This window comes from Lucilia cuprina, chromosome 5, assembly GCF_022045245.1.
Source record: "Lucilia cuprina isolate Lc7/37 chromosome 5, ASM2204524v1, whole genome shotgun sequence".
Classification (NCBI taxonomy): domain Eukaryota; kingdom Metazoa; phylum Arthropoda; class Insecta; order Diptera; family Calliphoridae; genus Lucilia; species Lucilia cuprina.
In genome coordinates, this window is record NC_060953.1 from 22,941,265 (window position 1) to 22,951,615 (window position 10,351).

Consider the following 10,351-nt stretch of genomic DNA (forward strand, 5'->3'; position numbering starts at 1 on the left):
AGCCGAGTCAAACTTAACTCTAAACAGAGTTTTCCCAATATGGGATATTAAGGAAATGCCCTCAAATTTCAAATCCTTTATACTCTCATAGAAGAAAAGTGAGTTACGAAAATTATCCTTCTTGCCTTTGGACCCCGACGTGTCACATAAGACAAGAAACTCACCAAAATGACCATCAGAATATAACATTGGTGGAGTTTTGTCAGACGACGCTACAGAAGTACCAGGTAGTTCCGAAGAGGACTCAACTGCAGGTGGATTATCTGACGTAATAATCTCGCTTGAAATGTTGGGCAACGAAACCGTCCTACCCTCCATACCAAGATCACCAACAATAGTCAAGGATGAATCTTCATCCTCAGACGACATAGATTCCTGAGAGGACTCACCTGAATCCAGAAGATCACAAGCCGAAGATGCCTTCTTAATATTCGTATCCTCACTCACGTCATCACTCTTCCTCTTTAATGAGGAAGGCTGAAGGGTTGATTCCAGCTTATTCGCCTTTACAAATTCGTCAAATGTTGATCTCAGATCACCAGACGACTAGTGTGCTTTATCACCCATTTTCAAAGCAAAAAAATTAAGTAGAAACTCTGTACAATTATTCAAAAGGCAAGATTTTCAATCACTTTAATTTTCTATAACTTTATATTCTATAAAAATTAACGGTATTTCACATGGAAAAATTCCATACAATTTTTACGCTTAGCAACAGATTTATAAAGTTATTAATGTAAAAACACAACCGAACACTACGACGTTTGAAATGGAAGTGTGTATTACTTTTTAATCATAAATGCGTTTATCATTTAAGAAAAAAGTTCGTGTTCATCGAACTTTGAAAACCGAACATAGTTCGGGTTCGGCCGAACTTTCAAATTTACCGAAGTTTGGGTTCAAATTTACCAACCAATAATGGGGTTATTACCAATAGACCGTGTCACTCCGTTCTTGAGATTCTTTCATATACCTGTCTTGACTATTTTGGGCCGGTTGAGGTTACTAATAAGACAAATCTCTTTAGTGATGCTTGTTTAATGTGTATACGAAATTTCGCTAATCGCGGAGGAGTGACAATATAAATAAGGAGTGATAACGAAAAATGTTGTAGGCCTCCAGAAAAAAATTGCATGTTGGCGGGAATTTTTGGGATAATGAATTCATTACTGCTGGCCTTGATCCTCTTGGCATAAAAAGGAAATTTAATATACCATCTTACCCATCTGCTGGTGGAGCATAGAAGAGATTGGTTCAATCAGTAAAAAGAGCTCTATACGTAATATTAAAAGAACATTTTGGTAGAGACCGAAAATATGGTGAATTCAAGGCCACTTACTCATATTCCGATAACACCTAACGAGCCCGAGCCATTAACATTAAACCCCCGCAGAATATGAACATTGTATTTGCGCGTGAAGAAAACAGAAGCGTATATTGCAAAATCTTAAGAATGGAGTATGGACGTTCTAAATGGTTTGCCCCATCCAGTCCATTATGTTCTGGAAGCCTTGTGTTAATCTGCGATGTGAATGAACCCCGCTTAAAGTGGAAGAGTTTCAAGATTAATATTTGGTAAATATGGTGTTGTCCGTTCCGCAGATATACGTACATCAACAGGAGTTTTAAGCAGACTGATCAACAAGTTAGTTGTACTAGATATATCGGATGGATGTAGTGAATCTCAGCAAATGGAGTCAATTGACGTGTGCGGGTATGTCTTTGAGGGCAATCCCGTTCGATATATTGTTTATTATTAGGTGGCAACTTTGTTCGAAAAGTTGGTATTATCTATGTTTATTAAAGGGGGGAAAACTATTTTCATATATACATATAATTTATTATGGTTTAATTTTATTAATTTTAATAATTCATAAGATTTCATTATTCATGACTTCTTAAAGGTGCATAAATAATAGAAACTTATAAAATATTTTTAAAATGAATCAAATTAATCAATAATACTTAGGTATTTTATACGAAAATAGAGTTCATTGCATACATATGTTAAAAATTATAAAATTAAACCATAAAAAATTATGAATGCCCCTTATAACCCCATATGAATAAACAAAGGAGTTAGGAATAAATGCCCTATATCCAATGGACGAAAAATCATATAAAACAAAAAAGTTGGCTGCAGCAGCCGAGTCAAACTTAACTCTAAACAGAGTTTTCCCAATATGGGATATTAAGGAAATGCCCTCAAATTTCAAATCCTTTATACTCTCATAGAAGAAAAGTGAGTTACGAAAATTATCCTTCTTGCCTTTGGACCCCGACGTGTCACATAAGACAAGAAACTCACCAAAATGACCATCAGAATATAACATTGGTGGAGTTTTGTCAGACGACGCTACAGAAGTACCAGGTAGTTCCGAAGAGGACTCAACTGCAGGTGGATTATCCGACGTAATAATCTCGCTTGAAATGTTGGGCAGCGAAACCGTCCTACCCTCCATACCAAGATCACCAACAATAGTCAAGGATGAATCTTCATCCTCAGACGACATAGATTCCTGAGAGGACTCACCTGAATCCAGAAGATCACAAGCCGAAGATGCCTTCTTAATATTCGTATCCTCACTCACGTCATCACTCTTCCTCTTTAATGAGGAAGGCTGAAGGGTTGATTCCAGCTTATTCGCCTTTACAAATTCGTCAAATGTTGATCTCAGATCACCAGACGACTAGTGTGCTTTATCACCCATTTTCAAAGCAAAAAAATTAAGTAGAAACTCTGTACAATTATTCAAAAGGCAAGATTTTCAATCACTTTAATTTTCTATAACTTTATATTCTATAAAAATTAACGGTATTCACATGGAAAAATTCCATACAATTTTTACGCTTAGCAACAGATTTATAAAGTTATTAATGTAAAAACACAACCGAACACTACGACGTTTGAAATGGAAGTGTGTATTACTTTTTAATCATAAATGCGTTTATCATTTAAGAAAAAAGTTCGTGTTCATCGAACTTTGAAAACCGAACATAGTTCGGGTTCGGCCGAACTTTCAAATTTACCGAAGTTTGGGTTCAAATTTACCAACCAATAATGGGGTTATTACCAATAGACCGTGTCACTCCGTTCTTGAGATTCTTTCATATACCTGTCTTGACTATTTTGGGCCGGTTGAGGTTACTAATAAGACAAATCTCTGTAGTGATGCTTGTTTAATGTGTATACGAAATTTCGCTAATCGCGGAGGAGTGACAATATAAATAAGGAGTGATAACGAAAAATGTTGTAGGCCTCCAGAAAAAAATTGCATGTTGGCGGGAATTTTTGGGATAATGAATTCATTACTGCTGGCCTTGATCCTCTTGGCATAAAAAGGAAATTTAATATACCATCTTACCCATCTGCTGGTGTAGCATAGAAGAGATTGGTTCAATCAGTAAAAAGAGCTCTATACGTAATATTAAAAGAACATGTTGGTAGAGACCGAAAATATGGTGAATTCAAGGCCACTTACTCATATTCCGATAACACCTAACGAGCCCGAGCCATTAACATTAAACCCCCGCAGAATATGAACATTGTATTTGCGCGTGAAGAAAACAGAAGCGTATATTGCAAAATCTTAAGAATGGAGTATGGACGTTCTAAATGGTTTGCCCCATCCAGTCCATTATGTTCTGGAAGCCTTGTGTTAATCTGCGATGTGAATGAACCCCGCTTAAAGTGGAAGAGTTTCAAGATTAATATTTGGTAAATATGGTGTTGTACGTTCCGCAGATATACGTACATCAACAGGAGTTTTAAGCAGACTGATCAACAAGTTAGTTGTACTAGATATATCGGATGGATGTAGTGAATCTCAGCAAATGGAGTCAATTGACGTGTGCGGGTATGTCGTTGAGGGCAATCCCGTTCGATATATTGTTTATTATTAGGTGGCAACTTTGTTCGAAAAGTTGGTATTATCTATGTTTATTAAAGGGGGGAAAACTATTTTCATATATACATATAATTTATTATGGTTTAATTTTATTAATTTTAATAATTCATAAGATTCCATTATTCATGACTTCTTAAAGGTGCATAAATAATAGAAACTTATAAAATATTTTTAAAATGAATCAAATTAATCAATAATACTTAGGTATTTTATACGAAAATAGAGTTCATTGCATACATATATTAAAAATTATAAAATTAAACCATAAAAAATTATGTAATTTTTTGCTAAAGAAATTTATATTATTCGCTTAATTGTCTAATGAAATAACGAAAACAATTCTCTTCAAATTATGTGCTGATTTATCGGATATTATTCGAAAGCCATTTTATATTTTACTTTACTGTGCAGACTATTCTCCTTTATGTCTAAAGAATAATATAGGAAAAAAAAACAAACTGTGCTTTGCCAATGTGCAGAATAGTCTCCTCATTGTCGTAACACTAAAATTCCCATTCGACAATGTGCAGACAAGTCTGATGTTAATCGTTTAATACTTCAGAAAATGTGCAGAAAAGTCTTGTTTTTTTCTCGTTTAGCGTTGTTGTTGTTTCTTTTGGTGTAGTAATAATACAGTCGGGAAAAAATTAAAAATTTAGAAAACTAATATGTTTAAAATACACTATGGTGAAGGGTACATAAGATTCGGCACAGCTGAATATAGTACTCTTACTTGTATTGAATTTTGTGGAATTATTCCTTTAGGCCTTCGAATAAAGAGAAATATAAATTGCCTTATTTTAATTTCTTAAACTCTAAAATAAAAAAATAATTTCCTATATAAATTGATCCAACTTACTTTATTTTTATTTCATTAGATAATTCGCGGTTAACTCAAAAAAGTAAGGAGTACAAAAAAGATGAAGACTTCGAAGAATCAAGTGCAATTGAAAAAGCCGATATTAAAGAAAAATGTGATGATATATTTAATGATGCCAAAAAGGAAATCAATTTTGAAAATGTTTCCGGTTCCGAAACAACAAATAATTTCACAAAGCGAAATTTTTCTGATATAGATGATGATGAAGGCGATGAAATTGATGATAATAAAAAGAAAAAAAAGAAAGATCTGGAAATGTCTAAGGACACAAAACAAAATATTGTGCGTACTCCAACCAGAGTGGAAAAGAACCTAAAACAAGCGACTAATTCTAAAAATTCTACTTCTACTTCTTCCAACAAAAGTGTGTTTTTATGCGATAAAGATGAAGGCAAGAATAAATTTCATGACACAGAATTAGAAGACGATGATTCCAAAAGTGATCCACTCTGTAATGGAGGATTGAAAGTACCCCCTTTAAAAATTGTTATTCCCCAACAAAGCTGTACAATTGATACCGATGGAAGTGGATTACGGACGGGAAAAATTAATACTTCAAGAAATGCTGCATTGCCATATGTAGTAAGTTCTAATAGTGATTCAAATGAGCGAGATATATCAATTTCAAATACAAGTCCTAGAGATAGCCCCATCAAAGTTAATTTATCTTGTGGAGATGATAAAAATTGCAAACTTTTGAATGAAGAAAAAAATTTGCGGGTTTTAAGGAGTGCTCATAGAATAGGAATAACAACTCATGATAGGGCTTCAAATAATTCTTCACCACAAATTCCAAGCAATTCACCTTCTCCAGCTTCATCTACAAATATCGATTTAGTTGAAGGAAAAATTGCATTTTCAAATTCTATAAACAGTCCAACACATCAAAGTACATCATTTGAATCTGATAATATTCAGAACCTTCCAAGCCCGTCGACGTCGTCTACTTCGTCTTCAAAAGAGACAATGGGAAACATTGCAGAACTTCATCCTAGAAAAAGGAAAATTAGAACAAAGAACGATGATGTAAAATCATCCAACACTGGAAATAACGTAAATAATGATCCAATTTTATGTACTGATTCTCATCCTCACGATATACCATTCACAAATTGTTTCCAAATGTACATGGCAATAAGAAAGCAAATAGAAAGAAAATGGAAAAACATTTTTTCTGTTAAACCAAGACCTCCACAAGGATTTCATGAATATCTTATAAACAAACAAAAATATCTTTTATGTCAACGACAAAATAAAAATTTCCCAGAAATACCAAACTCACTCTCATTTCAAATGAGGGATATATTTTTGATTCAGCAAAAAGAAAGATTTGATCTATATCAACGTCATACTGTAGAAAAGGAAAAGCTCTGTCTTAATGTGGAACAGGAGATTATTAGAATTCATTCAAAAGCAGCTAGAAGTATGTCCTATCAGTCATTACCTTTTTCAGTATGCACATACATTAAAGACGAAGAAGTTTATAATATGCTTACACCCGAACTAGATGATAAAGAGAAAAATGCTAGATGCAGATTTAATGGAAGATTGTTACTAAGTTGGCTTCAAGATGTTGACGATAAATGGGAAAAAATTAAGGTAAATTCTATAATTAAATTTGTTCACTCATAAAAATAATAATACCTATTGATAAAGGTTAGAGGTTTTAATGCAAGCCTATTTGAAAATTTATCACATTAATGAATCTGATGCGCAGTACGCATAAAATAGGAATGGTTTTCGTTTTTACAAGTCAACTTTAGCTAAAAGTGTTCGATAGGCTAACGGAAAGATCATATTACCATTAACTTTTAACGTAAGCTTTAATATATATTTTTTAAAAGGTTAGGTAGGCAGGTCGTCCTCGTCCTGGGGACACACTTGGGTCCAGTATTCTGATCCCTTTGTGATACCTGAAACGAGATGGAACGGTCGGCGTATTAGTACACTTCAACCTAATCACTCTGGTCTCCACCGAACCAGTTTGTCGCACGAATATAAGAGTCTATTTTTCGGATATCAACCTCCGATAGATCCGCTAGGTCGTGCAGAAAATAGCTACCTAGCAGACCCATTCTGTGATCAGCTAGGGCGGGACAATGACAGAGGAAGTGAGTTATACTCTCTTCTTCCTCTTCATCCTGGCAGCTCCTGCAGAAGTCGTTACTGGGTAAGTTCAATCTTCTTGCATGGAGTCCGAAAGGCCAGTGGCCTGTTACCACTGCCGTTAAGTTCCGTAGATTAACTCTCGGAATGTAGGAAAGGGCTTGGGATCTTTGTGGGTCGTAAGATGGCCACATGAACCTTACCTTGCCGAGCGTTTGCAGGTTAAAAGCGGTATACCGACAAAAGGGTCGGTATGCTCTCTTGCAAGTGAGGAGCCTAACTTGGCAAGAGAGTCCGCGATGGTATTACCAGGAATTTGCTGATGTCCTGGAATCCAAATACAGTCCTATTGTGGAATGTTTCGCCATCTCGTTAAGGGATGCCCGGCATTCTAGGACTAAGTTTGACGTCGTGTAGACACCACTTAGAACCTTAAGGGCTGCCTGGCTGTCGGTATAAATTCGAATATTAGCACCGTATATTCGATAAAACCTGAGCCAGTTTGCAGCCCGTTTAATGGCTGATAGTTCAGCCTGAAGGACGCTACATTGGTCAGGAAGCTTGAATGATACTTCCGTTCCCGAATGTGCTATGTAAAAGCCACCACCAACACCATGGTTTGATTTTGAGCCATCAGTGAAAACCTTATACGATTCGTCATGGAGGATTGTTTCCATCACATTTGGATCGTGTCGGATATTCACCGAAAAGCTTCTATCAAAAGACGGTTTGGCGATGCAATAGTCAATATTGTGAGGAATCTCTCCTAGACAATTGAGAATGGTTGAGTGACCTGACTGAATCATGTGCCACATACCAATTGTATTGAGCCTAATAATATTTGCGGTGTTAGTCCTTTTGTACAGACTTCCACCATACAAGTGCACCGTACAATAGTATGGGCTTGACTACCATGTCGAAGAGCCATTTGGTATTCTTGGGGTTTATGCCCCATGATTTGCCAATTGCTTTCTTACACGAGTATAAGGCCGCAGCCGCTTTTGATACTCTAGATTGAGTGTTCAAACGCCATGATAGTTTTGAATCTAGGATTACTCCCAGATATTAAGCACTATCCGATAACTTCAATTCTATGCCATTCATCGTGGGAGAGTGAAGGAGGGTATCTTGTACTTCTTAGTGAAGAGAACAAGTTCCGTTTTCGATGGATTTACACCAAGGCCACTGACGTTGCTCCACGTATTGAGTGTCTTGAGTGCAATCTCCATCCTTTGCGATAAAGTATCCAGATATTTGCCAGATACTACTACAGACACATCGTGTGCATATGCTATTCTTTAAAATATTAATAAAAAATAAATTTAATGTCATTTTTTCATATAAAAAATATTATCAACGGTTATGCTACGGTTTTTGTATATTAAAAAATTATGTTGTAATAATGAAAATATTTAAAGTTCACCTTATTCCTCACTTTAATTTAAGTTACCTTTTATTATTACGAACATTAAAGGCAGGTTTTAATAATGCCCTTAAATTTGTTACAATTCCAAGATGTATTGAACATTACAAACGACATTTTCTTTTATAATATTAATAATTTGTATGTATGTATTTAATAATTTGTATGTATGCATGGGTGTGAAAGATTTAAGGATTTTCAAAATACATATATATATATAATTTTGTTCTACACAAATTGATAATGCAACTCGTTAAATACGGTTAAAGTGCTTTTAGGGGCAGGATCTAGTAATTTTAAGAAATTACCTAAAAAATTCGTTAAGCTAAATTTCTGTACATAAAACCTATATTTCAATCAAATCTTGTATCTACATCGTAATTTAGTAATAAGTGTTCAGCTCCAACAAGTTTCCCAAGATTTTATATAAAAATAAAACAAATGTGTTTTTCAAATTTATTAGAGATGAAGATCTCTTTTATTTAAACCAATAATTACCTCGTAGAAGTAGATGGTTTTGTAAATGTAATTGCACGTAGTGCTTGTGTCGTAGACAAATCAAAAGTGATTTATAATGTCAAACGAAACAAGCATAATTTTGGTGGCAAACAATATTTAAGCATCGTTAGCGGTTACTCGTTAGAATCTTCCAACAAAGTTGCAAAAAAGGGAAGCTTTATAGTATTCTAACGTTGTTATAAATAGTATTTCAAAAAGGTAGTTAAATAAATTTTAAATTAAACATTGCCGGCCACCTTGCAATACCTTAGGAATTGCAAACGATTTCAAAACGATGAAGATTTTTAAGAAGTCTCTCGACTTTCCCCACAGAACCTTAGTCCTGAAGGTGGATTTTTAAGAAGTCTCTCGACTTTCCCCACAGAACCGAAGTCACGCAGGTGGATTTTTAAGAAGTCTCTCGACTTTCCCCACAGAACCGAAGTCCCGCAGGTGGATTTTTGGAAAGTCTCTCGACTTTTCCCACAGCACCGAAGTCCTGCAGGTGGATTATTATTTAATATAAGTAATATAATATATATAAAGATAATAAATAATAAGATAAAGACATGAATAAGGTAGTAGGGACATAAATATATTTCTGTGAGCACTTTTAAGTGATAATAAATTAAAGGTTAAAAAGTCGTTAAAAAGTCGTTAAATTGTCGTTATATGTTTCAAAATCCTTAGGATTAGCTGGACCTGTCAGTATCCAACCAAATATAGTTTTCTGTGCCAATGATGACCCTAATACGTTTTGATGTATTTCCGGTAAAATAATGCGCGGATATAAATCTGCTCCGATAAGAATATCTACAGGCCTACTGGTAAAAGGATTCGAATCAGCCAAACAAAGATTTGGCAATAATTTTCCAATATCGACATTTACAGAAGACGAAGGCAAATTTCCTGTTATTTCTGGTAAAACAAATGCGTTAGTTGATAGTTTTACTGAAGAATCTAAATCTGAACTAATTTCCAAAGGACAAAACTTTGAAACTCCAAAAACCACATTATTAACGCCAGAAACGTTAGAATTCCAAGAATGAGTGGGAAGTTTTAATCTTTTTCGTAAACGTTCAGAAATGAAAAAACATTCTGAACCCGAACCTGATACTTATGGCTGTTATGAATTATGTTTACCATTGCAGTCCCTAACAAAAAGGACTGATTCTGTCTAGTATGAAATACTTGTGGATTAGAAGTAACATTATTGGACGTATGCGATTGTCTAGTGTGAGAGTTAGTGGGTCGTAGAATCTCACTGGAATTCTGTTCAGTAGAAACAGTAGGTCTTTCAACTATAGAATTATTTGTATGCTGCAGATGAAGCATAAAATCTGACTTTATGTGTCTAACTTCTGACTTTATGTGTCCTCGAAAGGCAATTAGTACAGCAGTTATAATCATTCACAGTAGAAATTCTGCCAGATACTGAAAGATTTTTAAATCGACGACAATTTCGCAAATAGTGTGACTGATTAGGGCATAAGATACATGAAGGTTTAGTAATAGTAGAACTATTTGAATGCACTG

At 34.8% G+C, this 10,351-nt stretch overlaps 1 protein-coding gene across 1 annotated transcript in view; it reads left to right on the forward strand.

The window, feature by feature from the left end:
• Positions 1–4,782: 4,782 nt before the first annotated feature.
• LOC111689014 (ankyrin repeat domain-containing protein 11) overlaps positions 4,783–10,351 on the forward strand; it is a gene marked incomplete at its 5' end in the record, with an annotated part of 19,428 nt that continues 13,859 nt past the window's right edge. The window contains one exon of the mRNA XM_046951581.1: positions 4,783–6,387. Within this exon, the coding sequence (XP_046807537.1) occupies positions 4,783–6,387 (1,605 nt within the window). The remainder of the gene's footprint in view (positions 6,388–10,351) is intronic.